This window comes from Spea bombifrons, chromosome 3 (genome assembly GCF_027358695.1).
Source record: "Spea bombifrons isolate aSpeBom1 chromosome 3, aSpeBom1.2.pri, whole genome shotgun sequence".
NCBI lineage: Eukaryota > Metazoa > Chordata > Amphibia > Anura > Pelobatidae > Spea > Spea bombifrons.
Genome location: NC_071089.1, coordinates 5,834,280 through 5,856,333, shown reverse-complemented (window position 1 = coordinate 5,856,333; position 22,054 = coordinate 5,834,280). Strand labels below are relative to the sequence as shown.

General features: G+C 46.5%; 1 protein-coding gene across 3 annotated transcripts in view; it reads right to left on the bottom strand.

The window, feature by feature from the left end:
* CDC42BPA (CDC42 binding protein kinase alpha) overlaps window positions 1–22,054 on the bottom strand; it is an 80,921-nt gene that overhangs the window by 32,442 nt on the left and 26,425 nt on the right. For all 3 annotated transcript variants that reach the window (XM_053459328.1, XM_053459330.1, XM_053459329.1), the window contains exons 4-11: window positions 17,900–17,995; window positions 16,568–16,716; window positions 8,046–8,139; window positions 6,064–6,264; window positions 5,171–5,419; window positions 3,431–3,510; window positions 2,278–2,444; window positions 1,922–2,038 (exon numbers count right to left, since the gene is read on the bottom strand). In XM_053459328.1, coding sequence (XP_053315303.1) covers window positions 1,922–2,038; window positions 2,278–2,444; window positions 3,431–3,510; window positions 5,171–5,419; window positions 6,064–6,264; window positions 8,046–8,139; window positions 16,568–16,716; window positions 17,900–17,995 — 1,153 coding nt within the window. The remainder of the gene's footprint in view (window positions 1–1,921; window positions 2,039–2,277; window positions 2,445–3,430; window positions 3,511–5,170; window positions 5,420–6,063; window positions 6,265–8,045; window positions 8,140–16,567; window positions 16,717–17,899; window positions 17,996–22,054) is intronic.

Genomic DNA, 22,054 nt, shown 5'->3' with positions numbered 1-22,054 from the left:
AGTCCCTTTAACCCCTCACACCCTGGATCGGTCATTACAGCCACGATGAGTGCTGACTTTTACGTTGCTGAGAAGGTAGTAGATACATGGAACAGCCTCTCACACGCGTGCTACAGCCTACAACTGTTTTTTTTTCACTTAAATCCTCATTTTAGTTAAAAGAAACTAAATCCCAATTTTTTTTTGCATAGTGTGTTTTATCATATTCTGCCGGTGATCAGACATCGCTCCCCAGGCCGACGTGTGACTCAATGTTTAGATTTCAGGCGGCTTGTAGAACATTTTTCACACTTTGTCTGTAAAAGCCGCTAAAAGCCCACCTATCCATCAGAGAAGCGGACAGCCCCCATCCTAACACCCTCAGCCAGCAGCCTGAAGAAACCATTCCTTCTCCACTTCCTCCTCGCTGCAATCAAGTGGACATTGCCCAAGTAGCCGCTCTCCTTACGCCTCGTAGAGACCGAGCGTCAGCTCCCGTGAGCGGAGCCCTCCTCTCCTCCCGTACATGTCTCACGTGTGTTACCGTCTTATCGGATCTTATCGCTTTTAATATTATTGTTACTTTTCACCCTAGTAACAGTGTTATGGAATCTGCCGGCGTTCTATAGATTCATGTAATATAAACAAATTGTTACATAAAGACTTGAGGAGGCCAAGACGGCCGGTACTCAACACAAGCTGAGTACTAGAGGCTAGAAATGGCTGATTTTCAATGGAATCTCTTCCTCTATCACCCCCATCACTCCTCTATCACCCCCATCCCTCCTCTATCACCCCATCCCCCCTCTATTACCCCCATCACTCCTCTATCAAGCCCATCCCCCCTCTATTATCCCCATCACTCCTCTATCACCCCATCCCTCCTCTATTACCCCATCCCTCCTCTATCACCCCATCCCTCCTCTATTACCCCCATCACTCCTCTATCACCCCCATCCCTCCTCTATCACTCACATGTGTTCCAATGGCCCTTCATCACACAATGACCATTGGAACACAGGAGTGATGGGAGTGATAAAGGGCCACTGGAATGGCATACCCTGGGGTGTCCCTGGGGCACTCCCATCACTCCTTTATCACTCCCATCACTCCTGTGTTGCAGTGGCCCTTTATCACTCCCATCACTCCTGGGTTCCAATGGCCCTTTATCACTCCCTTCACTCCTGCGTTCCAATGGCCCTTTATCACTCCCATCACTCCTGTGTTCCAATGGCCCTTTATCACTCCCATCACTCCTGCGTTCCAATGGCACGTTGTGTTCGCTGATCCAAGATTAAGTTTAAAAGGCTAATTGTTGGTTAGAAACTCTTTTGTAATTATGCTACAGACAGAAATCTCCTTGTTTTCCATGAAAACAGCTCAGTGGCCCCAAGGCGTTGTATAATGACGTATAGGCGACCTAGGTAGGACTAGGGGCCACATCATCAGGTTTTCTCCTAAAAGCAAGCAAATGCTTGCAAGAAGGACAAAGAGAAAGAGACGGGGGGGGGCAGAAAACTCCCGCACCAGCCCCGCACGGTTATATTACATATTAATAGCGATACATGCCTTCTTTATAGCCGCCGTCTCTACGTTATATTAAATTGAATCAAGTCCAAGGGGACACGAGCGAAAATGATTTTTGCTGCTAATACCACGAGACCCGACACATATATCCGGACTGCGTGAGAACGTCCGCGGGCTCCGGCGTTCCTTCACAACGAAGCGCATAACGCAGAAACATTTTATTACTCTAACCGAATGGAAACTGGCGGCCAGAGAGACCATTCTGCTATTCCGCTTCATACGGTGGGGGGGGGGCTGAGCGCGAAGATATCGTCTCCGTACAGGACTTGGCCGTAAAACCTGGACTATGACTGAAAAGCCCTTTTTAAAAATGATTAAAGGAAGCGTTTGTTGGGTTTGGGTTTTGGGTTCGTACCGTGGGTTTTCAGCTTGTCTATTTCCTCCTTCAAAGACTTGATTTCCAAATCCTTGCTTGCGGTGACCGGACCATCGACCGCAGAATACTGAAGATCCTGGACAGCCTGCGTGGACTCTGAGAAGATAAAACACGGAGGACACACAGTGAACATACAGCACGCATGGGATTTAAACACGCGTGGGATAGACATGCGGCTCCTGAATCTAAGACGAGACCAACGACTGATTAAGGTTTGAGTCTTTACAGCAGGAAAAACGGGCAGACTAGACGGGGGCCAAATGGGGCCGCTGTTAACGTGCGGCAGAGGGTAGGGAAGCCGCTCCTCTCTCCCGCGATTCGGATCACGCACTCACCCTGCAGCTTCCGGCTCAGTTCCAGCTTCTCCTGTTCCAGGCGCCGTATCCTCCTCTCGTACGCCTCCGTCGCCAAACTGTCTTCCAGGGTCCTCTGGACGGCGGCGTCCAGGTCTGTGCTGGACGTCCCAGATGCCTCTCTCAGGGAGCGCCTATCCGAAAGTACACTGGGGGGGGGGGAAACAAACACACGTCGGGTGTCACACGGCTGCATGGTATCTAAGAGGTTCCTTTTTTCAGCTATAATGAATACATTAACTGGGGGCATATATACGAGCGGAGGGATATGATTTATACGCTGGAAATATCTCCGTACAGGAGTAGGAAGGTGGCAACCTCAGGTTGAGTGGATTGATTAACACAGATTCTGCCACAGGCTGCCACCCATCTCAGCTTCCAGAAGGTCAAACGGAAAACTATATGGCTCCAAAACAAATACACTGCTTGGGAAACACGAGCTATTATTACTACTACTGCTAATACTACTACTACTACTACTGCTACTACTACTGCTACTATTACTACTACTACTACTATGCTATTACTACTACTGCTATTACCACTACTACTGATATTACAATTACTGCTACTACTACACTATTACTACTACTACTAGTACTACTGATATTACTACTACTACTACTACTACGCTATTACTACTCCTATTACTACTACTACTACTACTGATATTACTACTACTGCTACTATTACTGCTACCACTTCTACTGATATTACTATTATTACTACTACTACGCTATTACTATTACTAATACTACTGTTATTACCACTACTACTAATACTACTGCTACGTTTTAATAATAGTTTTAATAAATGTAGTTATTTATGCTGAGATAACCATATATGATTAAATATCATTAAAAACCCCCCAGAATGCCCTCTCTAGTTCCCGGTATCAATCCTTCTCTAGCGTAGAGTAAGAAAATGGTCTTTTTATCCAAGCAATGTATTTCATCTAATATCAAAATAACATCAGAAAGGCTAACGCTTTGTTATCGATGTTATGGAGTGAAGGAGAATACGGTAAATTTCACCAGCGATGACATGAATACCCCCAGAACCAGACGTGCGACACAGAAAACTCATCCCCTTCCCCTTATCGGCGATCGATCGCTACTCCCGCAGACCAACTCACCACTCGCTTGTGTAAGTAAATCCCACAAATGGAAGATGGTGGCCGGAAAATCCCGTGTGTGTCGGCGGCGGCATGGTCTCCTGCGGAAGAGGCCGGTACAAGTTAGTCTACGATCTGTATCTGCGCCGCGCGATCCGTATCACACGTGTATCTGTATCGTTATCTTTAGTCTGAGCCGATAACTTTTATTATTGGGCAAATATAAAAAAAAATACATAAAAAGTCACCGACGCTTCCGTCTGACGAAGACGCCTCTAAAACCCTGAATGTTTATGCGATTCTAGATCTTTTCTATTGACTAAAAAGGACCCAAGGCTTAGGGGCCCAAATCATTAACAGCCAAAAAAGGGCCACAAAGTAGCATGTACACACTGCCAGGGTCCGTGCGATATCACCTTACGAATACACTACTGTTCAAAAGTTTGGGGTGGAAACAAGGAAATTTCTGTCTGTAACATAATCGCAAAAGGGTTTTCTAACCATTAATTAGCCTTTTAAACTTAAACTTGGAACACAACGTGCCACTGGAACACAGGAGTGATGGGAGCGATAAAGGGCCACTGGAACACAGGAGTGATGGGAGTGATAAAGGGCCATTGGAACACAGGAGTGATGGGAGTGATAAAGGGCCATTGACACACAGGAGTGATGGGAGTGATAAAGGGCCACTGCAACACAGGAGTGATGGGAGTGATAAAGGGCCGTTGGAACACAGGAGTGATGGGAGTGATAAAGGGCCACTGCAACACAGGAGTGATGGGAGTGATAAAAGGCCACTGGAACACAGGAGTGATGGGAGTGATAAAGGGCCACTGGAACACAGGAGTGATGGGAGTGATAAAAGGCCACTGGAACACAGGAGTGATGGGAGTGATAAAGGGCCACTGGAACACAGGAGTGATGGGAGTGATAAAGGGCCTCTGTCCGCCTATAAAGAGATTCCTTTAAAAACCAGCCATTTCCAGCTAAAATAGTCATTTACAACATTAACCCCGTCTGCGCTGGAATTCTAATCCATTTCATGTTATTTTAATGAGACAAAATCTGCTTTTCTTTCAAAAGCCAGGAAATTTCTACGGTAGTGTTTAGCTAGGAATACACAGCATGGCCACTGGAAAAGGGATTTAGAGTTAAACAAGTTAATTTCAGGGCAGTTTTAGCTCGTGGGCTTCTCATCAGTCCAGATGTTTAAAACTGGAAGGAAGATTTTTCAACCCCATCTGCTTCCAAGCGGCTGCGCGGCGAAGCCAAGCGGAGATTCTGTAACCGGATGAGGCAGTGATTGTAATGAACAAAAAAAAAATATATACTTAGTTGCGCTCCTGTCCCAAATCCAAGCCAGATCTACCCCAAGCGCCGGCCAGTTTGCTGTCGTGCCGCGTAAATATATTTGTTTCTCTTGTTTTACAGGGAAAAATATAGTAAAATAGAACTTAAAAATCCGCTACTGCCCTACAATATCACCAGAAACAAGACGATCTGTAACCGGCCCCCCCGGCATCTGCCTTTATGGCACCGTGAAGAGACGCCGTACAGCTTGGGAACACCCAGGTGGGATAGGGATCAACGCTAGTGACTCCCCCGGGAAATACGGGACTGTTGGCAGGTATAGAGTTAGGTTTGTGGTGGCTACACACAATAAATGTATCATGGCGTTTGCTATACGTTGGGCCGAGTTGATGTGAATGCCCGGCCCCTCCGAGGCAGCTTCATTATCAGGACAGACGGACTTGGACTTACGCAGTTCTTCAAGCAGTCGTCATCAACGTCGAAGTTGGACGTGTCTGTCGGGCTGCTGACGTCGGGGATATAAGGCGCTTCGCAGTTGCGGATGTTCTCCCAGTCGATGCCGGCGAAGAACGGGTGATTCTTAAAGTCCTCGATGCCGTTCTGACCCAGCCGGTGCTCCCTGCTGCATATCAGCCTTCGGATTAAGTCCTTGGCGTGTTCGGAGACGTCTGCTAATTGAGTTGGAAACTGGAACCGCTCCTTGAGGACAAAGCAAGATGGGACAAACGGGTGAGAACTGTTACTGTGCACAGCATCCCAGCTGTGGTCAAGCAGGGAATTATCTCTTTTGCGCTTTAAGACGCTGCAATGCCTATCCTGCTGAATTAAACTCCGGTATAATTCATGTAATATAGGGAACAATAATGATATCGCTTCTGAATTAAAACCTGTCGGGAATTCGTGATTCCCTTATGGCATATTACTGCCTTGTGGTCACATGGTACCAAAAGGCTACTAATAGGTTGCCATAGCAGCATAAAAAGAGCAATAGGCGATTCCACATCAGCCATTAAAAACACTGGGAAATAAAATGTTTTAATGGCTCCGTCTGCTCGCAGGTGTGGAAACCATCTGTAGAGAGCAAGCGACCGAGCTCCTGATCGTGGCGATGAGTTAAAGGGACGTACTGGGGTCAGCAAGCTGGGGGGGGGTTACCCTCGGAGCTGCCGTTCCCTTAAGGGGGGTGTCCTGGAGATGTTCAATTTAACCCATTTATGACTTTTTAAGCCTCATTAAGCATCAGAAGCACAAAATAACTTTTTTCACTGCTGCATTTTTTACCCTTTAGGTTGCATTATCCATGGTGGAAAAAACCAAGATGGCGAGAAACCAGCGATGCTTACTTTATGGTTCATTATCTTCCCGTACGTCTCTACTAAAGACTCCGCGTAGAACGGCGTTTCTCCATACAGCATTTCGTACATGCAGACCCCGAGAGACCACCAGTCACATTCCGGCCCGTACTTCCCCTTCCCGTCTTCCATGGCCTGAAGAATCTCAGGAGAGATGTAGTCCGGAGTTCCGACGGCCACAGACGACTGGACCTAGAAGGGCAGAGATCATTCAGTACGACTGCAAATTGATCTAGAACCCGCTGAGAGATTCAAGATCCATCACACTCAGCATCGTGTAAACCGACAACCCTTAGGGAAAGTGTGAGTGGGAGATACAAATATTCCCGATGACCAAAAGTTCATTATTTCTGCTGTAATTACAAGGATAATTGCTGATGTGGCTACAGGAGTAGGAAGGAACCCACAATCTCTCAATGAGTCTTCTTGACCATACAAACTGTTGGTTGAATTAATGGTCGAATTCTCCTCAGAAAAAGTTTTTTCTTTATTTAGATTATGCGCATAATCGAGACAAGGCACACAACACACAAAAGTCGAAGCGTTGTCTAATTACGTATTTGGATTACATGGTTTATATAACTTCTTATACTTCTTATCTGCTTCTAATAGCATGCATCATTCTGATTGGTTACTTTTTAAGCAGGTTACGCCTCTTAGTAGATATGTTGGCGCAACTCGTGATACATCATAGACTAGACATTTTCTACTGTCTTTGTCAGCAATAATATTTATGATAACATAAGCATTTTTCTAACACAAACTCAACAAGGTATCTAGTAGACCAAATGAATGCTCCAAGGGGTTTCCTTTACTATACAGACCCTCCAGCAGGGTCAACTCAGCTCTCCACCCTCCCGAGCTCGATAAATGAGTAATAATAACACCTAATATTCAGCAGCCGGTAAATTCCGAGAGCGAGCGCTAAAAAAGCATTTTGAGTCCCACTGGGAGAAAGGAGCTATATAAATACTACTTGTTATGTTATGTTACTTGACTATACTAACTCTCCAGGGGGTCTCCTAGACTATACTAACTCTCCAGGGGGTCTCCTAGACTATACTAACTCTCCAGGGGGTCTCCTTGACTATACTAACTCTCCAAGGGGTCTCCTTGACCATACTAACTCTCCAGGGGGTCTTCTTGACTATATGGACTATCCTGGGGGAGACAGAATCACTCAAAGACTTGCCTGCGTTTCCAGCTAATCACCTAAACGGTAACTCTGTATCTGAGCTCTCATGCTTCTTCTGAGTTTCCATGAAACCCAATATGACCCCCTGTGGCAGGGGGTCCCACAGACTGGTGAGCTGCACCCACGCTGATATTACAGCCTCTGATTACAATTGTTGGCCCACAACATTAAAACCAGGTAGTTGCGTTGATAAAGGGGTTCCAGTACATACTGACCATCAGAGCGTATAATACGGCTTATAGTTTGATGGATTTGAATGTGGCAGCAGTATAGCAGCACAGCAGGGTATACTGTATACGGCACCCACAAAAAAGCCAACCGTTAAGCGGTGAGTGCTCAAATTTTTTTCTTATTTTCATTTTTTATTTATTATTTTTTAATTCCTTATTTTTAATTTTTTTTTATTTATTTTTAATTCCTTATTTTTAATTTATTTTTTTTATTTTTTATTTATTTTTATTTTTTAATTCCTTATTTTGAATTTATTTTTTTTATTTTTTTAAATCCTTATTTTTAATTTATTTTATTTTACTATTTTTAGTTTTAACCTTACAACTAGGTACCTTTGAGAAGAACCGTGGTCTACTCTGAGCTGTATCAGGCAGTATCTGGTAAGGCACGAGGGATCACGAGAGAGGGGGATGGAACTTGTACCCAAAACATGGCTCCACGCATGCAGGAACCTCAAGAACGCAAACACTTTAAAACAAAAGGGATCTGCCGTTTAATCAATTTGCGATTAAAGAAGTGCGGTTAAAATTTGGGAAGAGGAGCCTACCGTGCCATCCTCCATGAGTTTTAAACAGGAGCCAAAATCCGCCAGTCGAATGTGTCCATTCATATCCAGCAAGATATTATCCGGCTTGATGTCTCTGGAAATAAAGAAAAATATATATATTTTAAATGTAAGAAATATCTGGAGATGCAGAGAATGTTTATACGAGTAAAATCGGGACCCAGAAAAGGTTAAAACTTAACTTTTAACTACATAAAATAAAATATCTATATACATTGTATAGCTGCGTAGAAATAGCTACAATCTAGCTGGTCCCTGCGTCCCCTATAGAACGGTAAGCGGGTCCCACCCAAACCCTTTTCCTATTCTTCTAGTTCCAATACATGTTTGAGGGGTACTCCTTTATTTTCTGGATAGGACTAAGAGAGACTTGGGTGAGTTTTTAGTCGGATTTGACATCAAACATAAATAAGAATCATAAAGAGAGAACGCAGACCTAATACCCTGAAACGTTTATCACCATTATCAGAACCCAAACTATTTCACTGCCAACGCAGCTCTGTGTATTCCTGGCCTGGCAAATAAATATTCTAACTGTCATCGGGAAAAGAGAAGGCGGCACATTGTGGGGGGGGGGCAACTCTTCACCTATACATCATGCTATTGGCTCAGAAATGTATAGGGGAAATGTCAAATCAGCCCCCCACCCATTACCTAAACCACGTAAAGACTACAAACATGGCTGCTGGGTGCGTCTATAACCCTTTCCACGGTCACACCGCTGAGCACACGATTGCGTACAGCGTTTTGGGAAGGGAGTGCGCATGCGCAGTGTCCTGGGCAGCCATAAGCACCGGGAGCCTATATTCTCACTTCTTATATATAGATTTTATAGCGGTTACGCTGCATGATACATATTAAACATATTATACTTCCCTGCAGCGGACCCTGTCATCTACAATTTTTTGGACAGATCCTCTTTAAATAGTAATAATTCGATTAATTATGTCATTAATAAGAATAATAATACCGGTAATAATAGTCATTAATAATAATAATGATAATAAGAATTATAATGATAATAATAAATGATGAGAATAGTAATAATAATAATTAATAATAATAATAATAATGAATGATGATGATAATAATAATAATAATAATTAATAATAATTAATGATGATGATAATGATAATAATTGATGATAATTAATAATAATAATAATTAATGGTTATAATAATAATAATAATAATAGGCACTTCTTAGTTAATGATCGTGGATAAAGTTCCTGTATATATACTCTGCCGAAGCCGTGTGTTTGGGGCAAAACAAACTAAATCCTGCGCCCCTCTGTCCATAATGAGCTGCCAGCAATTTCTCCATTATGGGAACGCGCTTGTTTTGTCGCAGAAGACATCACATGGAGAGCGGCCCATTCACTCAGATCAATGATCACCGAGTATTCTGGAGCCCGCAGAACAGCCCGGCGTGAAAACGGCTCGCGGGGGGGAAACGGCTGACATCAGCAGATCTGGGCAACAAAGACGGACTATTCCCAGTGACGTCCCCCGGAAACACGCGCATCCACAGAGACGCCTCATCCCGAAAATCTGTTTTATGGAACACGACTCTAATCTCAGAATTAAGAGCTTGAAATAAAAATATTTCTCAGCTTCCAGATAACTGCTAGCAACTGGGTAGTACATAAGTAGAGCAGCCTCCCAGCAGAAGTGGTAGAGGGTAATACAGCGAGGGTATTAAACATGCATGGGATAGACAGACGGCTCCTGAATTTAAGACGAGACCAACGACTGATTAAGGTTTCAAATCTTTACAGCAGGAGAAACGGGCGACTAGACGGGGGCCGAATGGGGCCGATCTGTTCCTGTTTCCTCCCCTCTTTTCTAGGAGCTGAGAATAGTTAATGAGTAGATTTTGTTCTTCCTACAGTAAGAATGATAAATAGATCATTAAGGACGGAGCCGGGGGGGGCTATTGGGACAACAAACTTTCAAAAGATGGCGGGGGGGTGATGTAATTCTGATGATAAGAGGTAAAAAAAAAAATGATGCAGTCACCGTAGCAACCAATAGAATCTACCAGCTGATTGGTTCACTGTCACCTTGCACCAGTATTTATTTATACATGCGTATGTGTCTGGGGTGTAAAAAGTGCCACCCCCCCCCCAAAAAAAAAAAAAAAAAAAAGAAGAAAAAATGTAAACAATGATAAAAAAAAATAATAAAAATAAACAGAATTCTTGAGTCAATGCAGTTATAGGAGAGCAATGCGATGTAGGAAGTAGCATTGGTTGCTATGGAAACTGCGCCACATTCAGTACTTGGGACCAGAATTCCTTTTTTTTTTTTTTTTTTTTTTTTAAATAAAAGGTGGTTTTTGTGTTTCTTCCTCGTAAAGGAAATTATTCTTGAAATTCCATGAGTTACGCCGGCTGATATTCACATTAAGCGGCCCTCGGTGTTGTGCGACAGGGCTCCTCGGGAGTGCGTGAGAATCCAGCTCTCCAGAATACGTCCCTCGTCTTCAGCAGGCGGCAGGGAAGCTGCAGCCTAAGAAAGTACCGAGTATATTTATAGCCGCCGGGCAAGCACATCGAGACGCTTCGTAGCCATTAAACAGGGACGGCTGCTTCATTCAACGATCGGGCGCGCATGTGCGGTCACGGCTACACACGATAAAAGCGCGCACTTTGGGGCATTTCTGCATTAACGCCGTAGGACCCCCCTGCTTTTATTCTTAAAGCTCTCAGAAGAGAGATTATTGCCCGATGGCGTTTTCAGACGCAGCATTAAGGAGATAAGCCCCGTTCCCATAACTGATGTCGTTTTGTTATTGGATTGACATCGGGGAGTCAGATTAATAATTTAACGCCAAATTAAGACGGTTATCGCTGGCCGAAGGACGGGATTCCTATAATTCCTTCTTATTCCTCCCCGATGGTGTCAGCTTTGGGGTAATTCTATCTTCTGCCCGGTCCGGCCATCGCTTCGGAGTCACCTCCGTACCTCACCGGGGAGGCTGAGCATTAACTTGGAATGACGGAAAAGTTTCTAGCGAGGTTCACCAGCAGCCATCATCAGATCGGCCACCGGGGGCCTTAGAAGCCGAGAACAATTTGATACGAGCCACGAAGGGCTCAGCGGGGGCCACGATGGCAACGAATATTCACAGACAGGAGCGGGCTGGTCGCCCAGCGAATGACGATGTAACTATCACTGTCTGCGTTACACACAATTACAATCATACGACGATGACATCATACATGATTATAAATCACCCCCTACGTGTATACCATCAGAGCTGCCATCGCAACTTTCTGCACTCAGGATCTGCATGATTATTCCTCCCCATTAAGTTATCGCCCCTTATTGTTACGCTGCTGCTATGTTATTGATTGTAGGGACGGGGAAGGATAATGAGTGCACTTCAAAAGAGAAAATGCTGACTCTGCCACAGGCTGCCGCTGATCTCAAACTATCCCTTTACCTTTAAAGTGTTTCCTTTAAAATGCGAGGGAGGGGGGGGGGCAATATGCTTTTGCCCCTCCCCCGTCCTTAACCATTTTCCACGCAGGAGATGTGTTTGGCAGAATATATACCGTACTTATATACTTATCGCCGGGTTAGCTTAGTGAATACCGGGGAAGGGGGTCTATTCAGACCCCCATGTGCATGCGTGGGAATCGCTTCCATTGATTTCAGTGGGAGAGCGTCTCTGACACTGATTGGCTGCTTCAAGAGGACAACAGAGGGGAAGGGCTGCTGCGGCAACAGGGCTGCAGCTTCTAGGTCAAGTAAGTGATGTATTTTACATATATATATATATATCTTTATGAAGAATGCATGTTGAGAGGATTAGGGTTCGCCAGAGAGCACTTTAATATACATTTTCTTTAATGGGGATGCCAGAGACATTATATATATATATATTTAAAAGAACTTACATACTTAATGCTTTATTAAAAAAATAAACTTTGGGCAGAGTGATGGGAGTTCCCCTTTACGTTAAAAGCACCCACAGAATCCACACTCGTCGGGCAGCGCTGATGGGCAGGCAGAGAGCACGCTATGTCGCGTTATGTGCCCCTGGGCACGGCGTGTTGTGCCCCTGTCCAGGAATGGCAGATATCGGAGTCCCAGTTTGGGCACTGGGATGGTAAGCAGAGCGGTTTATCGCCCGCAGCACCGTGGCAGCCGGCCAGAGATTAAAAGCTAAAGGCTGCTCCCGGTCCGGCTAATTCACGTCAAAGCTTCAGGAGCGGCCTGACACTGCGTGTCAGTGGCCATTAAAGGCATGAGGGCAGTAAGCTCCTTAGGAATGCGGGGGCCATCTGTGGACGCCATCTGCCACAAAGTCTTGAAAGAAAAGGCTGAAGCGGAATCCAAAGCATTTTCAGCTGTTGCTAAGCAAGTAACTACCTGAAACGTTACCGGCCGTCCTGTGCCGAGAGGGTCAAAGGAGTCAAAGAACCAAAGCAGCAGAACGAGGCTGTAGAACCCAAAAACAGCAGGGCCCTTAGCATACCACCCAAGTCTCCCATGAGTTCGTGGGACAGTCTCGATTTACGGCCGTTGCCCAGATGTCCTGGGTAGCTGCAGGGGGCCACAGGCCAGCCGAGGGGGGGGGGTCCTCTGACCTGGGAGCTGGGAGCTCCCACGTGGCCACCTCCCGATGCTCTGAAGCTAAGTGTTGGTAGCCGGTCGGGTCTCGCCCTGACCCTGGCCGTCTCCAGTTTTGGTAACCCCATTATCTCCAGCCATGCATCCCAACAGTGGTACGGAAGCCTGAGATGTTGGGGGTGGGGGTGGGTTTGGTGAGAAGACCTCCTTTTATTCTTTACCATGTAGATTAACAGCATATAGACCGTCACACAACATAAAACGAATGGGCGGAGGAGTAAAGCTGCTGTTCCACCTACTCTGCTGAATTTAACGCTTTTAGAACTCAATTCAGCATTAGAATCCTCACTCCCAGTACCACTGGATGCCCAAATGTGACACTCCCCCCTCCCCAAAAAAAGAAAAATTCTTTAGCGCCAAGGTACTGTGTATCCCGGCTGAAGTACAGGCATCTCGCTGGAGGGTGCGATTTCTAAGCGGCGAGTCACTGACCCGCCGAACCTGACAATATCTTTAATGAGTCAGTCTGAGACCTCCGTGACGCTGCAGGAGAGCCAGAGGAAAAAGTGGTAAAAACCATAAAAGAATGGAAAAAGCGACGAGTGAAAATCTTAATGAATGATGTATAGCTCACAAAATAAAACTCTTAAAGGGTAATAAATTGGATGACTTCATTCTGCAGAATTCACTGTAAATGACTGGCAGGATGACCCGTGCTGGGTATGAGGGCATCGCAGGGTTCTACAGCCCCGATCCCTATAATACCGATAGGCCGCAAAGTCACATTAAATCTTACTAAAGCCCCGCAGCCAACCAACCCCCTAAAAAGTGCCCCTCTTGGGCCCCCCTTTAAAGTTGTAAAGGGATTGGCGGTCCAATTCTGATCCAAAGAGTTAAACGAAGCGCAGTTACTACAACCAGTGAAATGGCACCGCCCACTGCTCCACCTCCAGCCCTGCCTCTGACTGGCCTATAACACCGCCCGCCAGCGAAGGTGTCCAATCTAGGCGAATACAAGTGTGTGGGGCGGGGCATGCAGTACGGCTACATCATTGTATCACTGTATAAAGTCACCCGGGGACTCCCCGGCTCTGCTTATCCGGGTCTCCGGGTCACTGTCCTCGCTCTCCTTAGCCACGCCTGCTCCACGCCCAATCCTCCAACCACATTTAACGACACAGAGCTGGCCCCACCTTTATCTCTGGCTAGTTCCACCCACTCCCATGGCTAGTCATGCCCCTCAAACAGCCAGACCCACCCCCTTGTGTGTGACTAGCCTTGCCCCCTTGTGAAGCCCCTCCCCCAGAGGCAGTATATTATTTATTCACAAACCATGTGGGGGGATTTAAACCTGCGTGGGATGGGCATACGGCTCCTGAATCTAAGACGGGACCAATGGGCAAGCTAGACGGGGGCCAAATGGGGCCGATCTGCCGGCAGCTTCTATGTTTCTATATTATCCGACTGCTGTTACTATGGCATTCACCTGCGGTATACTTTTTATGATGTCTTTTTATTGTTTAATATAGTTTAATAACTCTTTCTAGTTAAGCTGTTTCACAGAATTCCAAATCCAGCAGACGTCTAAAAAAAGGAACGTTCCTCATTTTTTTTCCATTTACCGAAAATTCTTGCCAAGGAGAAAACGTTTCCACTTAGCTGAAGGTGTAACGGTTTGTTTAAAGCGTACATCATGCCTCGCAATCTGTTCTCGGTAATAAACGGCAAGGACAATTTTAGATTTTACGTTCTCTGGATATCACGCAGAAGAGGAATCGGACAGTTCATTAAACGTGTCTGCAGCCTCTCCGTAACCCGCGTACAGCGCTGTGCGCACTCCGGGCTTATGAGCCGCTCTGCGTGATCCCACTTAATCCTCCCATTTCCACCCAACGAACCGACCGAGTATCCGCCGGTGATCTGTATCCCAGAGGCAGCCTTGCTGGTAGCTGACTACACGTCCCATCATCCACCGCCTGCCCGTGAACGGCAGAATGTCGTGCACCATATCTCTCCAGTGTCCTAATTCAGTTTGGCCAGTCCCTCTTTGGTCTCTGAGGTCAGAATGTTTGCTGGGTATGAGGGGCTGTTGTCGTACGGATATACATTTTCTCTACAGTATACTAGACTCTGGCTACCCCCGTTGCTCGTCTATTTGGTATGGTCCAGATCTAAAACTCATGGGAGGTCCCTAAACCCATTGAAAACAATGCATTAAGGGGTTAAGTGAGAGTTAAGCTGAAATATAGAGTATGCCAGAGCTGCTGCCGACCGGCAGTCCGGTGGAAATGTACCCCGGCTTTGCGTTAAGTTGAGATGCGGAGGGAAGAAGGCTGTGTAATATGAAGAGTCCTCTCCTCTATATAAAATGCCAGTGAAGTGCTCGGGGATTATTAGACATTGGGGAGGAATAATATATAAGAGAGAAAACCTCTCAGGAGTGTGGAAGGAAATAACTGTTTAGGAGGGACAGAAAGCCGGCGGGGTTAGAGATGAAACATGGCATGACCAATGGAATAGGGGGCAGTTAACTAACCCCCAATGGGGCACTTTTATCTTAAGGGGCATGTTAGGGGTCTAGTGATTATGTTTATGTCATCGAGTAACGCACCTGGAAGAAGCGACCCTGAAGGGGTTAAACGGTGAGAAGAAACGTATATAGGCATTCCTATAACCTCAAAGGAGATCCCATCTGCTTACACGTAGGATGAAGTATTGTGTTGTGACAATAGCACGAGGCACATGGCTGGGTGTAAACTACGGGCCCCCGGACCTAAACAGGGGCAGAGGGTATCCATCTTACAAACACCCCCAGTGAGATCATGACCGCTTCCTCCAGGGCTGAGCAGACCCCCCCCTTCCAGTAAACAGTTTCCACAAATACTTCTTAAATGTATCGGGGGGGGGGATGCGATCAGCACGGCCATCACCACTGAACCCCCTCCCGTTCCATGAAATATTAATGAGTATTAATCAGCAAATTACCGGAGAAGCCCCTCCCCCTCCCAGCATAGGTAAATGCAATTATTTTAACCCCCTGAGTACCGGATAGGAGAGCCTAGTATGTCACGCAATTCGCTGGCCAGCATCACAGCCTCAGAGCGCTCGGGGTTAATAAGCATTAGTGACCCCGGCAAATGGCCGCACTAAATGATTCATCATCGTTATTATTACATTCATTGATTAGAACCGCATTACTGGAGAGCTGCTGACAGCATGGAAAGTTCTAGAGCACTCCGCGCATGCACGCGGTGGGAGGGGGTCTCCTTAGACCTCCCCAAGCCAGCGCTGGATCAGAAAGGCCGTCAGTATACCGCGTGCAACGAGACGCGTTCAGCCCAACACACGAACACGAAAGGGGCAAATGCACATGGAGGGGTTTCTGTAGGATGCCCCCCATGAAGCTACGGGGCAGACACCACGGAAATTTAAAGGGACCTCACAGCATTATAACGGTTGGAGGGCACCTTTAAAACGGGGCAGTAACACTGTTAATAAGACGGGCTCGGACTGGCCATCTGCCACAACGGGGGGCAAATACATGGGGCAAATGCCTGGCACACCGCCGGCCGACAGCCCCACATCTCATCAGCAGCGGAATGTATATATATATATATATCATCACGAGCGGAACGTATATATACCGTATATATATATAACACATGACATTTCTCGCACTTACCTCCGGCGTTACTTTACTGCACCGGATGCAATAGGTGATCGTAATGTTACGCAATCGCTACGGACACATATGATCAGGAAACCAGTAGGGGTGGCCGCCTCTCCAATGACATTATGTTTATGTAGCACCACCAGATACCGTAGCGCTGTTACACAGGGTCAACATACATAACACATAGTGGTGCAGGAGGAGGGTTCTGCTCCTGTGAGCTTACAATCTATCGTGGGTTGGCTGCGACTCACCGGTGGACGTAGTGAAGCTGGTGCACGGAGTCGATGGCCATGACCATCTCTGCCAGGTAGAAGCGCGCCATGTCCTCGGGCAGCCTGTCTTCGAACTTGCTGAGCAGCGTGAGCAGGTCCCCCCCCACGTAGTAATCCATGACCAGGTACTGTGGGGAGGAAGAAGCACAAGACGTGTCAGGGGTGCTGACGGCTCGCTGGTACCCCCCGCCCCCGGGTAACGCGGTACTGCACGGAACGTGCCGGTGTTTGTGTAGCAGGACGGGCTGCTCTGTTTATCTGATCACCCGGGGCGGAAAAATTCTAAAACCGCCTGAAAACACCAGAATTATTCAGCAAAACAACAGATGAGCGACGGGCCGTCACGCGGAGCGGCCATTGTCTGACACGCTTGTTGGTTTTCTTGACAAACGTGACCTGAAAAGAACAGAGATTCCACGTGGGATACGGGAGCTGTATGCCTATCCCACGCATGTTTAAATTCCCTCTACCACTTCTGCTGGGAGGCTGTTCCACTTAACTACCACCCCCTGACCCTCTCATTTTAGACTAGGGCCTCTTTCTCTAACATTTCTCCTCATTTGAAATAAACTAAATTTTTCCAATAACCATAACTTATAAGGCTGTTAAGATATTCTGAATTAATTCACCTGTGTTCAGGCAGGGGTTTCAGCTGGGGTATAGCAGGGAGTAAAGCACTAATTAGGATGCCCGGATATCGTTACATACGAGCAGCTCCTGAATGAGTGGCCCTAAGGATCTGCTCACAGAGAGCCTGAGATTGGGGCAAAACTCCTGGGACTTGGGCAATTTCTGACAGTCCCTGCGTACAGGGACTACAACTCCTATGAGGCCCATCCATGACAAACAATGCAACGGTCTGCCTGGATCATAAACATCCTGATGAACAGATGGAGATAACTACAGGGAAATGTAGGAGCCGCTTGTAACACACGCCTGGCCCCGGCCACCTGGTATTACCAAGGGCCACGGTATGTCCGGCCTGGAGTACTAGAGGGTCGGAGGCTTAGATGTGGTGTATGGAAGTTTTCTTCATTGAGAGAGTGGTAGATAAGTGGAACGACCTCTCAGCAGAGGGGGTAGAGGGTAATACAGTGAGGGGATTTAAACATGCATGGGATAGCCATACGGCTCCTGAATCTAAGACGAGACCAACGACTGATTAAGGTTTGAGTCGTTACAGCAGGAGAAACGGGCGACTAGACGGGGGCCGAATGGGGCCGATCGGCCGGCATCCGCATCTGTACGAAGTGATGTCGTTCTCTGCAGCTCTTTTCAGCGAGCGGCACGTACCGGAAACGATCAACCTACCAGATAGTTGTCATCCTGGAAGGCGTAGTGCAGCGTCGTGATCCACTGGCTGTCTCCGTTCACTAACACGTCTCTCTCCTCCCGGAAACACGCTGTCTGCGGAGCGCAAAGCACACGGTAACCAGCGGGAAACACACAGTCATCACGTATTGTTTTATATAGCGCCGCCATATTCCATAGTGCTGATCTCATCCTACTGTTCAAAAGTTTGGGGTCACTTAGACATTTTTTTGGAAAGAAAAGCGAATTTTGTCCATTCAAATAACATGAAATGGATCCTGTGTTCCGATGGCCCTTTATCACTCCCATCACTCCTGTGTTCCGATGGCCCTTTATCACTCCCATCACTCCTGTGTTCCGATGGCCCTTTATCACTCCCATCACTCCTGCGTTCCAATGGCCCTTTATCACTCCCATCACTCCTGGGTTCCAATGGCACGTTTGTTTAAAAGGATAATTGATGGTTAGAAACCCGTTTTTGTAATTATGTTACAGCCAGAAATTCCATTATTTTTCATGGAAACAGCGAAGTGACCCCAAACTTTTGAACCTTATTTTTGGTAACGATACAAACTCTCCCTTTTAATTATATTTCCACATCATTTCTATTTAATGTCATTCTAGGTATTTATCACCCCCAGTGTCCCGATAAAATCCCCCCCAGCGAAGTTACTGGATGGAGTTAAAATCGGTGATCCGGAACGTCATAAAGATTCTCGGTTTATCCGTTTATTTCTGACGACGCGTCCTTTATGACCAACGCGGTTCTCTATCATTCCATCCGCCTCTTTACCTACAACCTCCCAGCGAGCTCAGACTGACTGCGTGGCACCGAGAATCGGCCCCTTCACCCTGAGCTTGGGGCAAAAACCCGGAGAGTTCCCAGATCCCCGTACGGTCACAAAAATAAAGCATTAAATCTGAAGGATCCGCTCGGCCGGCTCGTGAGACTCGGCGGCAGCCAGGAGGAGGCGAGTCGCCGCCGGCAGCGAGATCACAAACAACCTCAGTCCCCACGCCGAGGAGAAGGAAGACCCTGTGAATGCTGTATACAGCCCCCGGGGCACAAGGAAGGTCACCATAACTCACATTTCCAGATTCATTTTGGGAACGGCATCCATTAAAATACCTCTGGAAATAGACGTTCTTCATCCTGCTGTTGCCATGGTGACGTTTGTTTACTAAATATTTATTCCCAAGGGGAGGAAAACCAAATATAATTTGCGGAGGAAAAAGCCTCGTAGGGCGTCTTTTCTGCATCCTTCAGGCAAGTGTTAAAAAAAGGAATGGGAAGGTATTAACCGCTTCCCTGCCACGCGGCTCAAAAACGGAGAGACTTTAACTCAGTCAACGAATTTACATGCTGCCTCCCCTTCCTTTGCTCTCATCTGACCCAGTCTGCTCGACAAATACCCCGATTCCTTATCATACTGCCTGCGGGGAACAATAGAATGGCTCAGTCTCAATCACACAGATGGACCATCTAAGTAATGAAAGTCTATGGAGGAAGGGACTTCATTAGTATTGCCATAAAGCATCAGCTCAGTGTGGTGTTTGAGCCGGGAAAGTCACCCAAAATATCACATGACTGACAGCAATGGCGGCTCCAGGTCTGCAGATAAAGGGAGTTTATTGGAACAAAATTAGATAAATCCAGGTTTTTGTCACCAACAAACATTACTGTATACAGCGCTGGGGGTTATATTACTGTATACAGCGCTGGGGGGTTATATTACTGTATACAGTGCTGGGGGTTATATTACTGTATACAGGGCTGGGGGGGGTATATTACTGTATACAGCGCAGGGGGTTATATTACTGTATACAGCGCTGGGGGTTATATTACTGTATACAGCGCTGGGGGGTATATTACTGTATACAGCGCAGGGGGTTATATTACTGTATACAGTGCTGGGGGTTATATTACTGTATACAGGGCTGGGGGGGTAAATTACTGTATACAGCTCTGGGGGTTATATTACTGTATACAGCGCTGGGGGGTTATATTACTGTATACAGTGCTGGGGGTTATATTACTGTATACAGCGCTGGGGGTTATATTACTGTATACAGCGCGGGGGGTTATATTACTGTATACAGCGCTGGGGGTTATATTACTGTATACAGCACTGGGGGTTATATTACTGTATACAGCGCTGGGGGGTTATATTACTGTATACAGCGCCGGGGGGGTTATATTACTGTATACAGCGCTGGGGGTTATATTACTGTATACAGTGCTGGTGGTTATATTACTGCATACAGTGCTGGGGGGTTATATTACTGTATACAGCGCTGGGGGTTATATTACTGTATACAGCGCTGGGGGTTATATTACTGTATACAGTGCTGGGGGTTATATTACTGTATACAGCGCTGGGGGTTATTACTGTATACAGCGCTGGGGGGGTTATATTACTGTATACAGTGCTGGGGGTTATTACTGTATACAGTGCTGGGGGTTATATTACTGTATACAGCGCTGGGAGGTTATATTACTGTATACAGCGCTGGGGGTTATATTACTGTATACAGCGCTGGGGGTTATATTACTGTATACAGTGCGGGGGGTTATATTACTGTATACAGCGCTGGGGGTTATATTACTGTATACAGTGCGGGGGGTTATATTACTGTATACAGCACTGGGGGTTATATTACTGTATACAGCGCTGGGGGTTATATTACTGTATACAGCGCTGGGGGGTTATATTACTGTATACAGCGCTGGGGGGTTATATTACTGTATACAGCGCTGGGGGGTTATATTACTGTATACAGCGCTGGGGGGTTATATTACTGTATACAGCGCTGGGGGGGTTATATTACTGTATACAGTGCTGGGGGTTATATTACTGTATACAGTGCTGGGGGGTTATTACTGTATACAGCGCGGGGGGTTATATTACTGTATACAGTGCTGGGGGGTTATATTACTGTATACAGCGCTGGGGGTTATATTACTGTATACAGCGCTGGGGGGGTTATTACTGTATACAGCGCTGGGGGTTATATTACTGTATACAGCGCTGGGGGGTTATATTACTGTATACAGCACTGGGGGTTATATTTCTGTATACAGCACTGGGGGTTATATTACTGTATACAGCGCTGGGGGTTATATTACTGTATACAGCGCTGGGGGTTATATTACTGTATACAGCGCTGGGGGTTATTACTGTATACAGCGCGGGGGGTTATATTACTGTATACAGCGCTGGGGGGGTTATATTACTGTATAGAGTGCTGGGGGTTATGTTACTGTATACAGCGCTGGGGGGGTTATATTACTGTATACAGCGCTGGGGGGTTATATTACTGTATACAGCGCTGGGGGGGTTATATTACTGTATACAGCGCTGGGGGTTATATTACTGTATACAGTGCTGGGGGTTATATTACTGTATACAGCGCTGGGGGGTTATATTACTGTATACAGCGCTGGGGGTTATATTACTGTATACAGCGCTGGGGGTTATATTACTGTATACAGCGCTGGGGGTTATATTACTGTATACAGCGCTGGGGGGGTATATTACTGTTATTACTATTAAAGTTAATGAAAATATTAGCTGAATGATCTGTGAATGGATTATTTTATTCCGACACCAAAAGTATTGCGCTTGCTCTTGGTGATAAATCAGGGATTATTATATACTGCGATTCTTTCCATTCATTCTGAAACCAAGAGCCTTTTTTCTGCTAAGGGGAAAAAAAAGCGTTTCAAAACCTCTGACTAAATTTCCTAAAACCGCAAAAAATGTAGGAATGCACAAATTTCCGCAGCCGGCGTGTTATAGGCGGCTTTCCTGCCGGCGACCCGAGCTACGGCGGCGTCCTTCTACGAGTCGGCTCTGGGCAATGCATTTGAAGGGTTAAACCCAAAGCGTTTGCCCCTTTCCCCGGGGTCAGCTTCTATTGCGTTTGGCTACAAAGGATCGGCGGCAGGGTTTTCCCAGTTGCTCGCCCCCCCCCACGGGCATCTCGTATAGTGTTACACATCAGAGCGTGACCTTCAGCATGCGCACCCAAAAGAGACGCTCCCCGGCCGGGAACGGAGAGCCGGCGGCAGAACTGCCTATGACGGCCGGAGGGTCCCTTTAAACTTTACTTTTCCGGCTGCCGGGAGGCAGAAATATCGTTTTCTTACACGTA